General features: G+C 43.3%; 1 protein-coding gene across 1 annotated transcript in view; it reads right to left on the bottom strand.

Moving 5' to 3' along the window:
- LOC138613419 (MAM domain-containing glycosylphosphatidylinositol anchor protein 2-like) overlaps nt 1–22416 on the bottom strand; it is a 194982-nt gene extending 172566 nt beyond the window's left edge. Inside the window, exon 1 of the mRNA XM_069687090.1 lies at nt 22344–22416. Coding sequence (XP_069543191.1) covers nt 22344–22416 — 73 coding nt within the window. The remainder of the gene's footprint in view (nt 1–22343) is intronic.
- Nucleotides 22417–22665: the final 249 nt, after the last annotated feature.

Below are 22665 nucleotides of genomic sequence, written 5' to 3'. Positions count from 1 at the left end.
ATTTTTGCCAACATGAAAGAATAAGTTTCCTCATATTTTACAGACTTTGCATGGAGTTACGACAAAATACAGGTTAAACTGAATAAATAGTTTACATTGTCCCGTCATTATGTCTCAGATAGATTACCTCAAAATGTACCACTGATTTAAAAATCTCCCTGTGTGCATGAGAAGACAATAAAACCTTAGAAACCAGCTACAGATCATAAGATGAGATCACCGTGCCCCGGACTGACAGCTGCTTACATGACCCATTTAACCTTCTTACGAGCGATGCAAACCCCACAATCTGTTCATTGGCCCTCCTGTCACCCGTGGACGGAGCCGCACAGCCGCCTGCCACCAAGTCAAACTGCTCAAAACTAATATCATTTTGTCTGGGCAATCTAATAAAACACAAGAGCCATTTCCCCTCTTCTTCCTGTCCCTCCTGCCCTCCTTCCATATATCGCGGCGGAGCCGCTATGATTCATAAGAGATGTGGCGACGGCTCTCAGTATGCGATGAGCGAAAGGCACCTTGGGGAATTTTATGATCCATGACGAAGCGTCCGGGATCATTTTGGATGTATGCATGTGTCACTGCATATTAATAATGGCCTCTGTCTCATGAAAGCGCCAGCACACCTTCAGAGGAGATAATTTAATCTTCTCCCCGCTGAGCTTCCTCTCCTCTCTCCGCTCTTGCTAATACTTTCCCTCAGAATCGCAGTCAAAGGAGCCATCGCTTACATTGTGCACCTTGGCTTTAGGATAATAAAAAGAAGAAACAGGAAATGATAGAGGAAGTCAAGTCGACCAGGAGGAGGAAATAAGCTCCGCGCTGAGGGAGATAAACACGGAGCTGATGGAGATTCTCTTTTCTTCTCTTTACGTATGCAAATTGAGCGGTCATATCATGTCACCAAGGAGCTAGTTGAAGAGGAAATTGACTTTTTACCTCATTCGCTGCTGAGGATCATGTGCAGCCACTTACAAAATTCCCTCATTATAAATTACCTGCATTGCTTGTATTTTCTCCTGTCCCCATTTCTGCACCGTGAGCCTGCAAACAAGCAGAAAGAACAAGGCGGCGTGCTCTTAAGTGAGCTCCATGTGCCCTTTGTCTCGCACAGAGATTCCTTTCTCTTTAAAGAGCCGGCGCCCCGCGGAGAAACCAACAAATGAGGAGAGCGTTGTTGGATCCTGGAATTGTTTATGGAACGCTACAGTCGAAGCAGGCGCTGAAACTCATTATTCAGAGGCTGCATTTGTACCAAAAGCTCAGTAAAATTCCGCCACAATGCTCTGTGTGATCTAATAACTGCGTGTGAAATCAAAGTTGATGTGTAATAACCTTAAATGTCCTCCTGTTTTATAGCCACGCACGATGTGGTGGAGCCAGAAAACGAGTTAACCTCCGTCCAAGGGGAGCTGCCTCCAATGAAACCCGTCGTAAAAGACGTTCCATTATGTAAATACATCCAGCAACATATTCCCTGTGTACCAATAAAGCATTCACAGCAGCCATGTATGAAGACACATGATGACATACCGCTGTTAGCAATAGTGCTAATGTCAGCCGATGATGTAAGTGCATTAAGAAGAGTGGTAAACCTATGAAAAGACAGCATTAATAGTCCATCTAGAGAGTATCCATCCACAAAAAAGCAACGTCAACGTCAGACCTCAAATGCAACATGGCACGGACTTGCAAATGAATGCAAATCGCGGCTAAATCCATTCAAAGTCTGCAAAGAACACTTAGCATATTAACACAAGAGCTTGATCTCTTGATCTTGACGGGTGTTGACTTAAATAAGTTTTAAAAGCTGGGCCGTGCCGGCGTGTGTAACCGTTTCCTTTGTGTACTCCAGAACACCAGTGATTAGTTATCCAGCCGCTTTACTTTTTCAAGTCGAGAATACGGTCCATTAATTTTCTGCTTTATCTTTTTATACAGCGGCGGGTGTTTAGCTTTTATTGAGGGTGCCAATATATCTGGGGGGCAGCACATATCTGAGGGGAGCAGCACTTAAAAGAAAGGCGAGGAACAAAACAGAGCGTATTATATTTGTAGGATTTCTGGCAAAGGCAGTTGGGATTACAAGCTGAAAAAACAAGCTGGAAAAATATAAAGAACGCTTTGCAAATGTTAGGAAAAGACTTACAAGAAGCCTCCTACAAAACTGTGCCATTATCATGAACAGGCTCGATGAGGCCCGGAAAGAACGAGTGGTTGATCTGATTTATCCTCACCATATGGGAGACAGAAATGCCAAATGTGTTTGCAGCTTCTCGTGGCCTTCTTCAGCCAGAGGTGTCACTGCAGCGCAAGGAAGGATCAGGCAGAGCAAAGTGTTACAGGAGTTCATGATGGATCTTCAGTGACACACCGACTCTTTTTTTTTCTCTCTCTTCAGGGACAGCTGTGGAGACGGCTGTGAGTCACTTTAAGACGCATGCTGGGCTGCAGTCAAGGCAAGTGCGGGCCTAATGTGGTACTATGAGGTACGGGGAAGCAGAAGGAACTAGCCTTTGTTGATCATATACTTTAAGTCGATTTAATCCTTCTGAGTAAGATCTACCTACGCCTCAGTCAAGTATCTCTATACCAGTAATCTGTGCATGTACATGTGTGGGTTTCCTCCTTATGGACACAAAACATAACACCTACATACATACATCACATATACATGTCTCTGGTTCTGTTTCTTTGTAAAGGTGCTACATTATGTAAGTTATAATTAATGAATTGTATCTAACCGTTCACACCCAAAACACACTACCTGCTTTCCAAATGACTTCCCGCTGAGTTTTGATGTTGCATAGAGAGTTTGCAAACGAGACTAGAGGAATATCTGTTTAAAAAAGGTAAAATCTCACCATAACAAACGCGATCTGTCTTTGAAGCATGATGTAAGCTTCCAAATCTGAATCAGAAGTACTTTATTTTTCCCCGGGGGAAATATTGGATCCCCGGGGGAAATTTGGGATGCGGGGTTTGCTGTGCGCCGGTGTGGCTGAATGAAAGTGATTACATGATGAAAAGGAAAACAGACCAGAACTCTCTCTAATAGCATGTTTTAGAGAGGGCACAGCTTAAGGAAGTTACAAGAGAGAAAAAATCTAACTGTTATGATAAAAAGAAGACGGTTAATAATGGAAAGATAAGAAAATGAGCAGGAGCAGCTGAACCAGGCTGCACGCACTAGATAGATTCCTGGCAGGGATGGGCATTTCATCAAAGACCCCCCGCCATCTTGGGTATAATAAACTGGGCATTTTTCCTATATACTACACAGGCATGGATCATTTCTCTCACGGTGAGAATCAGTCATATCGTGCATCGTTGTTGTAGACTTTTGGTTTTACCTTTCAAAATTTGCACTCATTTTTCACACAGAACTCTTTGACGGCTTCAGAAGTCTCGAATCTCACAGCACAACACCTGTTTTACCGACACCTGTCACTGATGCGTTCTTCTTCTTTTTGCTATTTAATGGCGGTTAGCAAACAGCTTCCAGATGCGCCACCGCCTGGCGGTAGTACTGCATTACGAATGATATATTTTTAAGATGATAAAATAGTTGCTTTAACTTTTCGATTTTATAAGTTCATGACTGTTGGAATATTTGAAACTCATGGCCCATCCCGAGTATGTACAAAAACAGGAACACCTTGCAACATTATCTGATCAAGGTCTATTTTATTAGTCTTACAGTTGTGCTGCAGCTTTACCTTGTGAAAATACCTGCATATATCAGTGAGCAGGAACATGTAGATCTATGACAATACTGGTCTTTAGACAATTTGTGCTAGGGATGCACGATATTGGAATTTGCCGATATCCGAAATGCCGATATTTTACAACTCATTTAGCCGATTACCGATATTCTTTTCCCGCACACCTAATTGCAGAGATCATCAACTCTCTTCTGTATTGGAATTAGCGTACAGTATAATGGTGATACTCGTATCACATTTGTTACAACGGTCGGGGTGACGGGTCTTGAGATGGTTAATCAAGTTTGTAGTGTTGAAAGACTTTGCCTTGGCTCCTCCTCGCATCACCGAAGCTGAGCAGTCATTGCAAACAGCAGCTTTGCTCTCTATTTCGGACACTCTGAAAAACTTCCACACCACGGACATTTTGGCTTCTAACTCTCTCATGCTGCAGGTAGACACACGTGATGTCATCACGCTGCGCCGCGCTGGTCTTCTTTGCACCGGGACATTGCGCCGAGGTCGGGCATTTAATCAAGTATGCAGCAGCCCATTATTTTATCGGTTAATTATATCAGCGGATATCGACTTGTTGGCCAATATCCGATTGTTCATTTTTTAAGGCGATAACGTGCCGATAATAGCGTGCATCCCTAATTTGTGCATGTGATTTAAATGATGCCAGGAAAACGTGCTTGATATGTTTCTTAATGGTCATTTAAATAACAAAAGTAATACGTTTTACAACCATTTACTATCTGCTCATCAATACGCATTTAAGTAACATATTGACTCTTTATTGGTCATTATAATGAACCACATACATTATCTGCTTGATAATATTCTATAACTCCTACTCCAGTAGCCTAGAGTTCCCATAATAACTTCTTATTGATAGTAAGTAAACGTTTTTGTACATGATCTTGTGCTTTGCTCAGATTGGGCCTTTAAAGGAGCTACTTCCCTAATGCTAATAAGCAACAGGTTAATGGTTTTAACGTGTACCTTAATATAAAGTGTAACCATGATTCATAGTCATTTTGCATTCTGTATACCTTGAGGTAACAGCCATAATAACTGCATAATAAATATCACCATAACAGGTCAAACATGCAGAGGAGCTTCATTTGATGATGCAAATTTATGCCACAAGTTAATAAAGTTTCTTACGTCATCAGACAGCAGTGAGAAAAGCCCACAGCTGTTCTCTTTTTGGCTTTCAAATGACGTTATCATCACAGCTGTCTCCCACTTCCGTTGCACAATCTAACCTCACATGTGCAACAAGCCACTTAATGACGAAAATGAGTGAGTCAGACGCCTCCTCCCTCTTGCTTTGCCTGCATGCGTGTGTAAAGAGAAAGAGCAAAACATACAGGAGCAAAGAGGCGACCCATGCAAGTGTGATCCTTTCTCTGTATGTGTGAATGAACTGCACGGTTCAGGGAGTGCTCTTTTATTCACTCACATCCTTCTGAGTAAACCCGGTTTGCTGCAATAACGAAATCCCCTGCTGTGTTTAAGGTTTTCTTCCCGTCGCCGCGCTCTCACCTCGCCTCGAGAGCGTGGAGGAGGTGAGAGGGAGAGAGCCCGAGCTGTCATCACAGTTTAGATCAGTGTCCTGCCCCAACCCCCGCTGCCTCCCTTTGCCCCGTGCCCAAACCTCCAGCAACGTATTATGCAACTTAAAAAAAAAACAAGGTCACGGAAATATCCAGAGAGGAATCAGAGAAGATAAACAAGAAAGGAAAGAGAAGGGGGAAAGGACCCCCCTCCCACCCCCACCCCCTCCTTCCTTCTCCTCCATCTCCTTCTGCCTGCGCTCATTGCAGTGTGTGATTCAGCAGGAGGTCAGACCACTGGAATGAGAGAGCTTGCAGCGTCCAATGCATACAAATGCCTGCAGACACACATTTACGCTGACACAGAAGCATGCACAAACACAACATTGACACATACACATGTCAGACAGTGGAAACTGGGGAAATCAATTCAACAAGAAATCATGAATTGTGTCCTGGTTCGTGCATGTGTGTGTGTGCAGCGAGGTGCATCACTGTGAAGACTAATACTCACCCGCGGTTAAGATCAAATCTCCCAAACAAGGCATCCTCTTAAGTAAGAAGCCTTATTCTGACCCCCTCTTTGTCATGCATTATTAATGAGGCTCCTAGTTAAAAAAAAACTAGCCCTGTTGAGCTAAAGAAACATCACACGTTGCTTCCTGCAAAGCTCTGGGGATTATCAATACCAACTACTGCAAGAGGAAGAAAATCTGAAGATGTCAGTACTGCTTGTTCTTTATGAGAATTAATGATGACTTGAGCAGCAGCTGAATATAGTAAAAGATCAAATAGTCAAGACATTTTGTAATTGACTAATAATCTAAGTCCTTTTTGAAGCAACAAGACAAATAGTCTACTGTCATGTAAGAAGGCTCTGCGAGGCTGTATCGAGACACAGTACCGCTTTGAGCGAAATGCTACCATTCAAATGCTAACATGCTCACAAAGACAGTGCTAACTTGCCATGCTATGCCTTTAAATGTTAACCTTAGTCACCCTGTCAGTTTAACATGTTAGCATGCTGTCATTTGCTGAGTTATGAGTTCTAAAATTTGCTCACAAAGACAGTGCTAACATGCCGATGCTAAGCCAGTTAAACATTAACCTTAGTCAATTAGTTTAGCATCTTAGCATGCTTACATTTACTTAGTTTTGAGTTCAGAGATTTGCTCAGAAAAATAGTCAAAAAAACATGCTAATGCTAAGCCATTTAAATGTTAACCTTATCACCATGTTAGTTTAGCATCTCAGTATGCTAACATTTGCTGAATTATGAGTTCTGAGATTTGCTCACAGAGCACTGCTACCTTGCCGATGCAAAGGCAGTCAAAGTTAACTTTAGTCACCATGTTAGTTTAGCATGCTAGCATGCTAACATTTGCTGAGTTTTAAGTTCTGAGTTTTGCCCATAAAGACAGTGCTAACATGCTGATGCTAAGCCAGTTAAATGTTAATCTTATAACCATGTTAGTTTAGCGTGCTAGCATGCTAACATTTGCTGAATTCTGAGATTCGCTCACAGAGCAGTGCTAACATGCCAATGCAAAGCCAGTTAAATGTTAATCTTATAACCATGTTAGTTTAGCGTGCTAGCATGCTAACATTTGCTGAGTTCTGAGTTCAACATTCAAGACAGTGCCAACATGTCAATGCTAAGTCAGGTAAATGTTAACCTCAGTCATCATGTTAGTTTAGCTTGTTAGCATGCTAACATTTGCCGAGTTATGAGTTCTGAGATTTGCTCACAATGACAGTTATATGTCGAGGCTTAGCCAGTTAACATTAGTCACCATGTTGGTTTATCATCTTAGCATTTTCTGAGTTTTGAGTTCTAAATTTGCTCACAAAGACAGGGCTAACATGCTGATGCTAAGCTAATTAAATGTCCTTAGACATCATTTTAGTTTAGAATCTGAGCATGCTAACATTTGGTGAGTTTTGGGGTTCGTACGCCATAAGCCAAAGTATCGGACAAAATTAGAACTAAATATGAAAATAAAGGAAACGTTAGTTGATCATAAAATTGATACCAATTGAGTCGGAGGCCTGTAAGACATTTGATGGCGATCCATCCTGTATTGATGAGTAACTAAAATCTGGACCAAGATGATTCACAGTCTAAAATAATCTTGCTCTTGATAATAAATTCAGTCATTCATCAAGCAAAGGTTTCAAACAACTGATGGTTCCACCTTCTCAAATGTAAGAATGTGCTGCTTGTATCTGTTTTTTGCACTGTATGTTATAAATTGAACTATTGGGCAAAGAAAAAAATCTCTAAGGTTGTTTCTTGGACAAAAGCTGCAATATAAGGACTTCATCTTGGACTGACTTTTCTGACAATTTGTAGACAAAAGTATTAATCGATCTGTTGAGAAGGTCTGAGACAGATAAGTGGATAATGAAAATAATCCTCAGTTTCAGCCTGAGAACTTAATACTCGGGGTGTTGGAGAGGTGATTGGACAAAACAAGCAATTTGAAGACATCCAACACGACAAATTGTTCTGGCATTTTCCACTATTTTCAGACATTTTATATAAAATCAATACATTTGTCAGATTGCTTGACAATTAATATAATTGTCTTTTCAACCCCCAACCATACCAGCCTTACGTGGCATATCATTAGCATCCATCTGTCATCACAAACACAGCAGCTCATGTCTAAATGAATATTTACTATGATAATGTGACACTATACAAATCAGTTAATTGCTGATTCTCCTGGTTATTTACATGCTAATGTGGTTGTGTCAGCTCGCAGCCATTTTTTTTCTGTTGGCTGTTCTCACACAGACAAGCCGTCATTAAAATAACTCAGACTATGTTAAACTTTAGGTACACCCATCAGGGGTAATTTAACATTGGTGATACTTTGGAGCACCTTGCCCAGAGCTGAATTAGTTAAAAAAACAGAACAATCAGTGTGCAATCCTTTTAAAATAATTGTCCGTTATCAGGGTTGTAGGGTGTGCATCTCCAGCTGCATGTCTCTGCATGACTGCTATGCATGTGTACGGTCGTGTCATTACATGTTAATGGGCTTCCCTCTGATGCTACAGCGCAGCAGAGAGAGACGGAGGCTGTGATGGAGAGAACAGGGAACCATTTGATGTTTGCCAGTTGAAAGAATAAGCCTTACTTTGGGTTGTGCTTTCCACAGAGGCATGCTGGGATTGAAAGAGCGCTTGCCCAGGGCTAAAGGGGATTTTTGGTGGGCGTCACACATCCAATTACCTCGGTAGCATCACAGAAATCCACTGGGGGGATGCACTCACAAACAGACAGATACACACATTCTCTCCCTACACGTGCACGCGGAGCGCCCACGCACACACCGACATGTAAGACACCCACTGCAGGAGGCTCTCGCCGCAGAGGGGGCGCAGCCAAATTTCACTCTTCTGCTTCTGCCGGAGCGCTTGCTACAGAATTCATGAATATTATCAGCATGTGTTGATATGTGGCTTACGATATAAATATGGATAGCAATATGGAAACAGCACCAAGGTTCCACCTCTTTGGAGAGCATTATTAATGCATTCAGAGAAGCTATTACTGGATTTGCATGGGCTCTTCTGATGAGCCAAGAGGACCTGCGGATCCGCTAATATGTCGAGGTTTATTGGTGCATTTCAAAGCTGTTTTTGAACTCCTCTGTTCTGTTGAAAAGCTGGGATTTCGAGCTGTTTAATATCCCCACCAACAAACTTTAATAACTGCACGGTCCCGTATTGGCACACCAAACACGTAGGGCCACCAAACTAAACTCATTTAAAACACAACACCCTGGAATTAATGATTTCTAACTTTCTCTTTTCTTACTCCTTCCAACACAGGTTAATAACTTTAATATTTCCGCCTTCCTTAAAACAGGGACCCGAAGGCCAATGGGAAATCATACTTCACCAGACATCGCTATGAAATCGATTTTGTGGTACATTTTTAATTATACAAGATTTGTCAGTCCTGTTAATGACGTGATTGAATGGCCCGGGGCAGCGTTTTTGCTCTTATTGAAGCTGATAAATGTCAGATATTTGTGTCGTGTTAAATCACTTCTGCCACTAGAGGGGAAACTCGCTCAGAACACTCACATTATAACAACTTCCATCCAAAAGGTTGGTATTTAAGCTCGGGCCAAACTTTGGACATTAGAGTTGTGGAAGTCTCTTTGGGCAAAATCACTTGGGAAGCTTTGTGTTATTAATTTCAATCAATTAATTTTTATTTAAAGAGCACCAAATCATAGCAACAGTTATGTCAGAACACTATACACCTTACTAACTGTGATAGAGACACAACATTCATCCACCAATGAGCAAGTATTTGGCAACAAGGAAAAACCTTGAGCAGATCTGTCGAGACTGTATTGGCTGAAAAAGTGAGATGTCTTTCCATTTCTTTCTCTACCCAGAATGCAGCCATACATTCTATAAGCACCTGTATTCAGTAAGTAAAGACTGGAGAAGGACCCACAAAGCAGTCCCCAAACAATGAACTATAGATCCACTATTGACCTGCAATTTCACACAATCAACCTTCCCGCCAATTGAGCTTGGAGGATAAAATCCATGGCGAATCCGGCTGTTAGCGCAACAAAGAGTTGCTGTTCAGGAAAGCTTTTCCGCCTAACACTGAGACCTTTGATTAAAACCCAAGAGCAGACGGATATAAACTCTGCTCCGAGATATATTCTATCAACTTCTTCAAGGTAATCACACCAATGAAGGATCACCAGAGAGGTCAAACATGCCTTTCCCTTATTATTAAGATGTCTTAGCACCAAGAACCAAAGGAGAAATATTAATACTGCATGCAAGGGGGAAAAAAGCAATGTAAGGGCACAGGGAAATAAAACAGAGGGAAGCGGGGAGAGGCGGAAATAATGAAAAGGGCGGGAGGTCAGCTGGAGCTGTGAATGTGGCATTTGAAGAGGCCTGCTGCAGGCTTCACTCATCCTGACATGAAACACATCTAACTGACATGAAAGACGAGTGAAAAGGACTGCCGAGTGCGTGCACATGGACGCACGTGAGTTTTTTTGTTCTTCAAAATATGGGAACATTCTTTTGGGCAAAATGTAAAAGTTGTCATATCACGCACTCGTGTACAAGTACTTGAGGTTGGTCGAGGTCTCAAGACCTCTATTTGAAGGTCTTGGTCTTATCTTGGACTCCAATGCATTTGTACGCAGTCTTGTTTCAGTCTCTTGGAAAAAGAGGACTTGGGATGTTATTTCAAGAGCACAAATTGGGGGATATCACTAAATTACAAGTGCATTATCTGATTTAGATCATTGAAAAACTTGTTGCATCCCGTACTAGTGTTGTAGTGATCGAGATCGGTCTGCAACTTTTTTAAGGTCGCAGTCTCATCTCGGACTCAAACACATTTTTACTAGGTCATGCTCGGTCTTATAGGACTCAAGATGTTGTTAGGGGGGTTTAATGTTGACAGCTCACTTTAAAACATTGTATTCATCTTTCATTGAGTCCAATTTTAACTTATGCGGAGATCGGTTGGTTTGGCAACCTCAGCAAGGTGAACAAAAACAGGCTGGGAAATATTGTTAAACTTAACTTTAATGATCTTGGCAACGTTTTCATCAAGTAACAGTCACTCATAAGGCAAAGGCCATCCTGGGAGACCCTCGCCATCCTCTTCATGCAGAGTTTAGACTTCTGCCAACAGGGAGGAGGTCCACTCACACTAGGAGGGCCAAATCAGACAGATATCTTAGGTTATTTGTTCCCTTCTTCAATGCTCCAATAAACTGACTATTTTCTGGTTTGAAACTTTTGTAACTTGTTTTCTGTTGGTGTTTTTGTAAGAATCGGAATATCAGATTCATTTGATAAGTGTCTACATTAATTGTAACTTTCAATTAGGGATGCACAATATTATCAGCACATTATCAGTATTTGCAGATTATGGCGTGAAAATGACAGATCGGCATCGACAGATATGTCATTTTTCTGTCGATATTTTCCGCCGATAAAACAACGCTCTAATTCTGTCTAAATGCTCGATGATTCCCTAAAAAAGCTTGACGTAATGCTACGACATTAACTCGGTGCCGTCAAGCCTGAGGAAGGATGGGTGCAAGACACCTGCGGTATGGCAAAGTTACTCATCTTCGGTCATGCGAGGAGGAGTCTGTCTAAGTTGCATGAATATTATAGTTTTTTTTTTAAAGTAAATGTTACGTACAAATAAATATGGCATATTGTACACAACACAATTAAACTACTTAAACTGTATCTAAGTTTAAGTAGTTTTCTTATAGTGTCCAGTGAATGTGTATATTTTAAAAAACACTGTATTATGTTATGTCTGCATCTTCCAGTGGGCCACTACAATAAGAGTAGGCATGATATCAATTCTACTACAGGGGAGACTTGATGTTCTCTGTAATTAGGTGGGAAAAAACGTGTGCCTTATATATCGGTATCGAAATCAGCAATCGGCAAAAAAGGTTGGAAAATATCGGCAAAAAATCCAACATGGTGCATCTCTCAATCCCTCAAAGTCTAGGTCAAGTCTGGAATGACTCCCTCTCAGTTAAGTAATACTGTCGCTTAGTGACTCTTCAATCTGAATTTTATTGTAGTAATGATCTCATCTTTTGCTTTGGTATAACTGGTCTGCACACATGTATTAACTCACTGCAACAAACTATATTAGATTGACATATAATAAGATGAAAATTCATTAGGTGAGCCATGCCTCATGTAACACAACTCCACCATGAAACAGCAGTTCAGACTCAAGCAGCCATTTCATTCAGCGTTGATATGCAAAGTCGTAACTTTTTAAAGCTCTTGTTGCCGCAAGTGCGTCATTGCTATGATTTCATTTGCCTATTAAAATAAAATCATCTGGACGTTAAGGAAAGATAAAAGCGACTAGCTGAAGGAAAAATAAATCTGTGCCATGAATAGTTGATGCCAGGCTTTGTTGAGTGCAGGGGAGAGTATACCAAATCAAGAGAAAGCGTGGGCCGGTTCTTCTGCGGTTTGTAGCGAGGGAAGAGCTCTCAAAACAGGAAGCACACCTCACGCTGTGCAAACACACACAGACTGGGTCATGAGCCAGATTGGATTGTTAATAACTGAAGGCCGAAGCATGAATTTGAGATGATGCACCAGACTCCGAGGAGACTGTACACAGCATGAGTTAAATTATTTTGCTCTGATTTGACGGAGAGTGTTTTTTCCTCGGTGGATGACATGTGGCTACTTCCATAACAATATTCTTGAGTGAACAAATATAGCTCCAGGTGAAACGGTGCAAAGATTTTCTGCAGCAGCCTGAACGCAGACCAAAAAAAAAAAAGTCAGACAGCAGACAATCAGAGCTGGGCGAGAACTCCAACATCTGCATTAAATCTCGCTCTGAGATTTCTTCCTCCACTTAGTGAAGTCTCAGCGGAGAAGAGCTTTGCCTACCCCAGATAACTCTGCTTGCTTTGCCATAGGAAGCCATTAACCGGCAGTACACGGCTTGAGGTTATCCCCATGGGTGCAACAGCCTCTGGGATATACCGAGTCTGGCGGAGAGATGAAGAGAGCATGACGCTAAAGAGATTAGCTATTACAATGTGAACTCCTGTTAGACGAATACAGTTTTGGGAGACTATTTGGGGATACACATTAAGCCAAATAATACAGAAAGGGCTCAGCACACAGTTAAGACGTCCCTTTAAAAGGGGTGGGAGGTTCAGTAAGTGTAAGAGCGAGTGTAAGTGCGCACGTAATGACTGCATCACATGTTCACAGGCACTTTGAGGCACGTTCAGCATCCGTGATGAGGCTCGCTCAGAAGGGCTGATGTGCGATAAATCACGTTGCAAAATTAAAATCTCAGCAAAGTATTGCCCTAGATAGATGAAAAAGCACGCACGCACCAAGAAAAGGAGTGCGCTCACACTCGCAGGAAGTGCACGATCATCTGGGTTAAAAATTTCACAGTGCCTCTGCAGTGAAACAGTCTCACACTCCTTTTGCAGGCAGAAATGCAGGATGGAAAGCTGCATTTCCGGTGATGGTTGGAGAGGTATGGATGTGATGGCTATGTGACGCTCCCCTGCTGTCTGCCGTCGGTTCTGGAGCTGCAGACTACAGACGGCGTCATTGTCGACACATTTCTTTCGCCACTGTTCCTGCTTGTCGGAGGAGCTTAAGCATCACTCGCTGCAAAGATAAGTAGGCCCCTTCCTGCAGTTGCCTCACAGCAATGAGATGGTGGTTATTTTTGAAGAGACACATTCAGGCTCCGAACCTTCTACACCCCCTTCTCTCGCCCCATCCCGTCTCCCCTCCTCACTGCAATCTCATCTGCTCTCGTGCACAATTGTAAGGCTGCTGCGAGGAGCTTGCGTTTCTGCAATCACTTCACATTTGTTTCAGCGATTGATTTCCTGGCATCTGAGGGGAAGGAGAGAATGAGCGAGTGGGTAGGCAGCGAGGGAAGGAGGGAGGGAGGGAGGGAAGGGAAGGGAAGGGAGGAGCGAGGCAACAGGGAAGTCGGAGGATGTGCAATGCCAGGCTCACATACTGTCACCATGACAACAGACATCACTTCACAGGAGCAGCACTTAGGATGCCTGTGTGGGCTGAAGTGACATAGTTGAAGGTTGGCATTAGCCTCTTGCGGGTGCCACAACGCACCGATCCTCTCCAGGCTTGCTTTTTTTGCTTTATTTCCTCCACAGTGCCGCTAAAAGGCGCCCTGTTGCTCCCGTCAGCTACCTATTGGGATTGCTCAGTGATTTGTACTTTATGTGTGTAAATGTGGCTCCTGCCAGTTTGGCTTAATAAAGACAATTCAATTGACTGAAATGCGAAAGGGAAGACAGGAGGAGACATTCATATTCAATGAGCGCCTTTCATCTCCTGCGTCACTTTGAAGCGGGCTAGCATGTATAATTCTCTGTGATTTGAAGTGACGCCAATCATGGAAATGATAACTGGAGATACGGAAACACCACAGGCACAAAAAGGATCCATCTTGGCAGATAATCCTGCTTTCATTAAGAAAAATCTGCAGCACTTTGTGAGGTTATACAATTGATGTTTTTAAATGCAAAACTAATGAGTCATCAGTGACTCACCCTGATCTAATGCATGTATTAATAGATTATATAATAGCAGCTTAATATTAATAAATTATCAAGTTATGTAATGATTCAAAATCTATGAATCTTCAATTTACAAAATGAATTGGAACACGCAGTTAAGTCGTACATTAATTAGCATATAATTAGCGATAAAGCAGGTAAAAAGACATATGCCTCACTTTCTCTCAGCTCCTCATAAAGCATATATTTATCTGTTTCCTCTCTTCTAGCTGAAGGGATTTTATTCTGCTCTTATCGGTGCAGAGCTCGTACAGCTGCATGCCGCGCTCTGGCATCCACTTGTATTTATCCTTCCAGCATACAGTATGCCCGAGCTCACCAAACTGTACAGCGTGCGAGCCGCACAACAGCATAAAGAAGGTATGGATGTCTTTTGGGCAAGATTCAGGGTTCAGCAGGCAGTGGGATAAACCAAACCTGGCATATATATGATAATGTTAATGAATAAATGGTTATACATTGAGCTCAAAATGTAAAACGCAAAGTGAAACACAAAGCAGAGCTCTGACTCAAATGAGGGGATCATGCCTAAGCCTGTAGGCTTTATACTCTATTGTCTTAATTATGATTCTCATTTTTCCTGCCTAAGTCTTTTCCCTAGAAATTAAGTCTTGGAGCAACCGCGAACGTGGACAGGATTTCAATCTTCTCAAATATTCATGCTGCAAAACTTGCACAGATCAGATATTGGGTGGCCCTTTAATAAGGCAGTTTTGGATTGTTTATAAAATAGCGCATTGTGGTATCTTTACTTTAGTATTTTCATTTAAAAAACATGTACTTTACTACATTTTAGAGGGGCTACCTGTACGTTTGACTCCACTACATTTAACCGAAAGTACCTTCATAGTTATAGGCTACAACTTAAAGGCTGCACAACAACACAGGTGTTTTCAATCACAAATCAATGCTTGATTAGAGCCTGCCAGGTGCATTGGATGGAGCCAAGCTGGGACATAGCCAATAAACTAACAGAAAACATAACCAGGTAAGATGCCCCGCCCCAACAGGACAAACCACATCAAGAAGTGAGTGAGAGTCATGTCAATCAAACTCAGCCTGTCTGTCCGGGGAAGAGGCCTAATTAGGCAACATAAGTGAAAACACCTGTGTGGGTTGACGGTCTGTGTAAGGGGTGTTAAAAGGTTTCATCTTTCACCTGTTAATGTGCTGTAACATGGATTTACCCTTTGTCTACTAGTGCTACTGTGGCTATTAGAGAGGAGAGGGCCCAGTCGTCTCTTTATTTTATGTGTGACCAAACACTGTTGGCTAGATGAGATTGGGAGAGTAATCCAGGGAGATGTTTATAATGGTTTCTCTTACTACATGCAGCGGTTTAGTCCAATTAGAGTTGGGCAAAGAGGGTTATATAAGGCCACTCAGGCTTCGACTGTGGAAAACAACTTATGCTATATCAGCTGTTTCTTTTTAGCTTATTGTTCATGTTAATTTTCCTGGGACTCGCTTTTTTCCGGTGTTCCACTGCATTTTTTTCTTCTTTGTTTTGCAAAGATTTCTGCCTCCTTTCTTTTACACTCCTCCAGCACCTCCAGAAGAATAACTACCAGAAATGCTACAAGGGGCTTTGAGTATAATATCTATATGAATACTTGAAGCCTTATAATAGAATTTATTATGGATAAATGGTCAATTATTTCTTGGCTAGCAACCTGATTGCACATGCATTAAAACAGCAGGAGTCCCACACCTCTTCGTTAAAGTAGCAGCTCTAAAACAGCAGCACTAATGTCGTCAGAACAGGAAACTGAAAATACTTGACCTAACAGAGTATATACATCTTATTATTGATCATCATCTGCTGAATATGAGCTACATGCCACATGCTGTTGTCACTGAGGTCATTTGAACATACTGGCTTTTTCAGGATTAGGTTTTTAAGCAGTATAGAGCTGACAGGAAGTGACAGAGAGGAAGAGATGTAGTGGATGACGTGCGCTTCCTGGTTGGTAACCAATGCCAACAGGATGCCTTCGCTACTAACATCTAATGCACAGCAATAGTCTCAATAATGGTCGAACTTAAAGCCAGTCTCAATCATCTTCAGGAAAGAGCTGCTGCAAATGATGAGGACAAGAGCAACAAAACATTTCATTAGAGTGCCACAGTGTCAGGGTCCTCCCACACCCGCCATATAGACCAGTTTGTCTTCCTAAACCAAGATATTGTGATAGTAATTTATTGGATTTGGACCTTGTGTCCGTCCACATGAGGAAATTAACACTATTACAGGAGATGAAAACACTACAGATAAAAGCCCTGCAGCTTTACAAGGTAATATCAGCAGGACCAAGGTTGACATTTAAGATTCCAATCTTGTTATTAATGATCCGGATGATGAATGGCCACTTCATTACAATGTCAGGAGACAAAGGGAAAAATAGCAGTTCTGGTTCAGAGGAGGTGCGACTTCGAGGCCGTACAAGACTTCATTACAAGAGCAGAATTACTTTTGATTATAAATAAACCAGGGCAGGGGGCCGGTCTAGTTATGCAGCAGAACAGGACTTAATGAATGAACAAGTACAGCATCATTAGCAGCAGCTTTATGAGTCCTCAGCACTGTACAGAGCGGGACAAGTGGCTCACAGTTTGGGGATGTGGGCTTAACAGTTGAAGCAGCCAGCCAGGTTACAATAAGCTTCTTTGGTCGGCAGTGAGGGATTTGGCCTTGAATGATCCAGAGGTAAATTGTGTTCCTGAACTCATCCAAATCCTCGCAGTAGAAAGAGGAGAGTGCTAAAGCTGTTCAAACTAACCGCAGCTACATTATACTTCCCTTTTTTTACCTGACTCTATCTCTGCTTTGAACTGCACGTGAAAAAAAACAAGGAAAGGGATTGCACATTTTCCGAGAAGAGGACATTGTAGAAGATGAAAATGCTTTTAAACAACACTACAGCTTACAGTGCCATTTCCTATATCACCCTACTGCCAAATGAGACTCGGCTACATCATTCAAAAGGGGGCAGAGAGAGGGCAGAACTCAGAGTGGCATCCATCCAGTGGAAAGTGTCACCCCGCATGACGATGGGGGAACGTGATCTCTTAGCTGAACAGGAAGTCGCAGGGATGTAATTAAAGGAACACTTCACTGGTTGAACACATGCGAGGAGTATGACTCAGCTTGTCATAACAGCTCTGCTTCTTGCGTGGCTGCTTAGGAGCTCTCGAGAGTCTGAGAAATTAACCCTGATGATGTCACACTGATGTCATCGGGATTATCTTGGCTTTGACTTTGAGATTACTTGAGATTTAGAACAGAGTGGCTGCATTACAGAGTATGGCATGAGGTTTGAAAGACGTGGGCATTTAGCAGGCAGGGAGAGTTAAAGGAAACCTGTTGCATTATGGGAAATGTAGGATCCAGTATTTGGGATGTTGAATATCTGCCTCTCCCAAATCCCTGAGTCTTATTGATGTGTTCCCATCCGACACGGTCAAATTGGGGTCAAACTTTTGGGGTCTCATTCAGACCCAAAAGGATCTCTGTTGCATGTTATACACACCTAGGAGCATCTGATTTTTCTAACACACTAGAATTGTGTTTTGTTAAGGTTTAGGCACAATCAACTAGATGGTTATGGGTTAGGAAAAAACCATGGGGTAAGTAACAACAATAACGCAACCTTTAGTTTTGGATTCAGAAAAGACTTGACATCTGGTCTCCTGGGTGAAGATCCTGTGTTGTTTGGCCAATCTCCTCCAACCTCCACATCAAGAAGACTTTCTTGATCTTTTTACCACTACATCACTTGCTTTAGCTTTAGTCCGGACTTTCAGACTTTCCTCAGAAAGTCTGGTTCGTTTGGACAGGTGTGAACACGCATTCCAACTCTGGTGCGGACCAAACTATCGGAGCATGGTTCGCCAGAAAAGACGAGACCCGGCCTGTTTCCAAATGAACCGAGGTCCGGTTCGATTTAGGTGAGAACATAATTGGACTTAAAGTAGGACTTAACGTAAGAAGCAAACCAAAACACTGTGCATTGTGGGTTGTTAACGGGTGTTGACACTTGTAGAAACAGCCGGGCAGCAAGACAAGTAGAGGACAAAGGTGGTGGAGCAACGAGGCCCGCGATCATGTTGAGTATAATCGAACAGTGTGCTCTCTCTCTCTCTGTTTACTTCAGGGAGTTTTCCCACGTGGAAATTCTGACCAATCAGAAAGCAGTTTCCTCGCGCATCAAAACTTTTGGTCCGCTGGTAAAAGCTGCGGCCAGAACACAAAGCAAACTCGAGGCAAAATGCAACAGTGTAACAATTTGGTCTTTGATTGGGATCAAACAAACGGGACCCTGAGATTGCTCTGGATTGGTTCACATTTCATTTTGATAAAGCCCAGTGCGTGCCATGCAGACGCTGCAGGAGGCTTTCTGGTATGTTAAATTGGCGGAGGATTTAAACCAGGAGAGACAATCTATCGTCTGGCCTCCAAAGTCCACCACCCTGAAAAACATCTGTTTCACCTTAATCGCATTGTAACGGAGTATTAAAGTAAAACTGTCAAAGATTATCCAGCGAACAAGCAGCACAGCAGGACTGCTTCAGACTCTAAGTTCAAACATTGTCTCTGCTGTGTATATTCAGAGCCAGTCTCAGAGGACGCAGCCCAAAGAGAGCTGACATTCAGTATGATTAAGTTGGTGCTATAAGAAGCCCCACCCTGGGGTACCAAGAAATCCCTAATGTGCACCTCACACTGCATCGAATTACTTCTTCCCAGCTATAGTATATCCCCATTTGCCTCTGATTGAAGCATGTATGCTGCAGACGTCCATCCGCTGGTCTGTTCCCCAGAGTGATGCAGGGAGAGACAGGGAGAGGATGGAGACAGGCGGAGGAGAGAGACAGGCAGAGGAGATAGGGACAGAGAGAGTGGGAGGGAGGAGAAGAGATAGAGTTATCCGTAGTCTCATTACGGTGGGAAATGTGAGGGTCCCGATCCAAGGGAATGATGAAGGACTCTGTGGAGGAGGCCTCTGAGAACCAACAAAGGCGGCTTTAGTTTCACTGGCAGAATGCATTTGCATAGCTTAGAAGCCAGAGCGTCTGAACCGGGGCTCATGAAAAGAAACCCCAGCAATTGGTTGGACTTCAATGCAAACGAGAGGGAGGGAGCGAGAGATGGAGAGAGAAAGAGAGAGAGGGGGAGAAGTAGAGTGGAATGGGAGGAAAAACGCAGTCGCAACTTTTTTCTCTTCGGCAGAATAACACGAAATGAGATCAGGAACATGTGCGCATCCCATGGATGCTGTCGCTGACTGACTTTGATGCAAAGGGAACATAGCGAAGGCGGTTCATCTCCAGTTAAAGGAACATCTCCATGCTATCAGAAGAGTCATGTTCCATCGCAGCTGTTTGATATGCGCGTTTGGTGCACGTTGGTTGTCGAAACACATTAGAGATAAACGCTGATCGAGAATGTTCAGCGGCTTTGTAGGTGCTTCAATTTGCTGTGAGGGAAGAGCAAGCACTGGCCTACGAAGATGAGCAGAGGTCGAGGTAATAGAGCAATCTCCCGGTGAAGGGTTGGTGTGTGTGTGTGGTGAAAGTGATGAGAAAAGAGTCTAAGAGAAGGGAAAAAAAGGAAGAGAGAGAGAGGGAGTGGAGCAGATGTACTTTTAGTGGTGCTTCTCTTTTTCCCCCCCCTCTGTGGCCTGGAGTCATGGAGGGATGACTAGCCTTCATCAATCCTCTTTAATGACTCTGGCAGCACCACTTAACGCACTAGTATGTGATTTCTTCATTACGACATCATGATTCCAACATTTAGTCGGCGGCCGCGATGCGTAGCGTCGCTCTCTTTTTTCGCAAACCGGCCTGTTCGTCCAATCTGGGGTCAATCTTGAAATCAGGGGACGGGGAAGGAAGTGAATAAGACGCTCTATCATCTCCCAAAGATATTCAGCGCTTGCCCTCTATAAAACCTCTTGTGAAAATCTCCCACTCAAAAGTTACCTGCACCTCTCTCTCTCTCTCTCTCTCCTCTCACAGGCCTCATTTCATTCAGTCACACACCCACTGCCGTTCACCTGTGGCGCACAGCACTCACGACCCTCCCTCCTTCACGTGTCAAAACCTTCACAGGATGCACAACATGCATGCTAATGTTTCGCCACTATCAATAATAAATGTTGACTTTTGACCCTTTTCATTGGGGTCGCCCCCCCGGAGACGCCGACATGCTTTAAACATGAGGGATGTACAGGCCGAAACTGACGTTTATGTACTCAAACTTCCTGTCGCAGAATACACAGCAGCAGCAAACACACACTAAAGCAAAGACGCTGTGAAATAGGTGAAACACTGTAGTGATGGCGACCGTGCTCCAGGGAGTTTTCATTCTGCACTACATACAAACATTGACAGATAAATGCTCAAACAATTCCATCTGCTACATCTGCCTCTCTCTTCTGCTGCTGCTGCTGCTGCTATACTAGTCCACACATACAGTACCTCTGTATACCAACTCCAGCTCGAGCATTATGGGATATGATTCCCCCTAATGAGCTTGCATCTTCATCCGCACGCTGCAGCACGGACAGCTTGCTCGCACCAAGAAATGTGCAGCTTTTGATCTGACGTTCATGCGATCACTTTTGACGGCTAGCATCGTGCACGTCTCCCCTGAATATGTGCATGCCTTTTAGATGCTGATTTAGTGGATAAGGAGATCGACGCTGATTTCTTGAGACATCAATATTTGATGAGCGGTTATGCCCTCAGGCTTTAAAGCGTAGCTGGACGAGTCCAAACAAACCTGCGTACCGATCGTACACAGCTTGTGAGTGGTTTGAGGCTTGCAGATTAGGTAATGCAACAGGTGTTTAAAAAGGAGAATTGTGGTGAGTAACTGTGCACATATATGAGCAGTCATGCTGCAGCGGCCTTGCCATCTGCCGTGATTTATTATCCTATTCACCTCCTCCGTCTAGAGCAAAAGAATAGATAAAATCCAGGCGCATCATTGGTCAGGTGCAGCAGCATGACATGCTCACAGTAACCTTTCATTGCTACATCATCTCTGCACACACACACACTGCAACAAGGATCCTTTTTTAGTGCTTTAGTGCACTCACCACCCTCACCCCACATCTCAACTTGACCTCACATTCTCCCCCCACGCCCCCGCTTCGGTCACTGGCGACAGGTCAGGGCCGAGCACCTCAAGGTTTCCTCCGCGTCCAAATGTTAGTGCACACAAATCATCACCACACTGCTGCTGCTGCTGCTCGCTGGCTGCCTGCGAGGATGACGACTCATATGAGACATCATCTGTGCCACTGGTTGCACAAGCAGACAGGGGGAAGAGACAGGAATGTGTGCTTGTCGCTGTGAAGAGTGTGTGGAAGACAGTGAGAGGCTCAGACAGACAGATATGAGAGAGAGACGCAAGATAGATCCACCGCACATGGTAATTATTCATGCCTGTGCATACTAAATGCCACTGCTCAACAGATTACAGTCCTTATGGTGACATTCAAAGATACATTTGGTCTAATGTAAGACAAGTGGCATGTCGACCTTTTGAATGCTAATTAAGAAATAACATGTAGGTGACCAGTGGGAGGAATCCAGCAGGTTTCGGTGTGATAATCTTTAAAGGTGCAAGACTAAATTTAGCCTCCTCACAGACCATCATGGGTGATGGATTGGATGAGAAAAAGGGGGGCTGTGCATGATTGGCTACACATGCGATTTGCTGTATAACCTCAGGGTCTCTGACAACATCTGAAGCCCCTCACTCAAACATCAGCCCTGGTTTGTCACCCGTGCAATAGTTAATGTGTTTTTTTTTCTTCTTAAGGAACAGTGCGAGTCTTAAGTGGTGATTTATGAGCCACCACTGTTTTACAAGGTCATGATCACATTTGCTTTTCAGCAGGATACAAATTGCACACACTCACCGTACACTCCCTGGCAACGGATGCCCTCCACGAGCAGCGCCAGCAGCCCCCAAACACAGATAATTAGATCCATCCTTTCACGTTAATCTCTGCATATCCAGCGCTCAATGGCAAGAAGTCCTTTCCGGGCTGGTGTAAGTGAGGTGCATAGACACAGCACTGCTACAAACCAACACGTCGATTAATTTAGTGTTCGCTGTTAAAAGGTATTTATACGGTCGCGAGAGGGAAACTGACTCAGGTAGTGATGGTTTTGATGTCCGCTGCCAAGGAGTCAAAACGCGGAGAGCGAGCGTCACAGGGACGACGCTTGATGCGGGGA

This window comes from Semicossyphus pulcher, unplaced genomic scaffold, assembly GCF_022749685.1.
Source record: "Semicossyphus pulcher isolate SPU_LCO1_2020_fin unplaced genomic scaffold, fSemPul1.0.p SCAF_11, whole genome shotgun sequence".
Taxonomy (NCBI): domain Eukaryota; kingdom Metazoa; phylum Chordata; class Actinopteri; order Labriformes; family Labridae; genus Semicossyphus; species Semicossyphus pulcher.
Note: the sequence above shows the minus strand (reverse complement) of the source record. Positions and strands in the feature narration are given on the sequence as shown.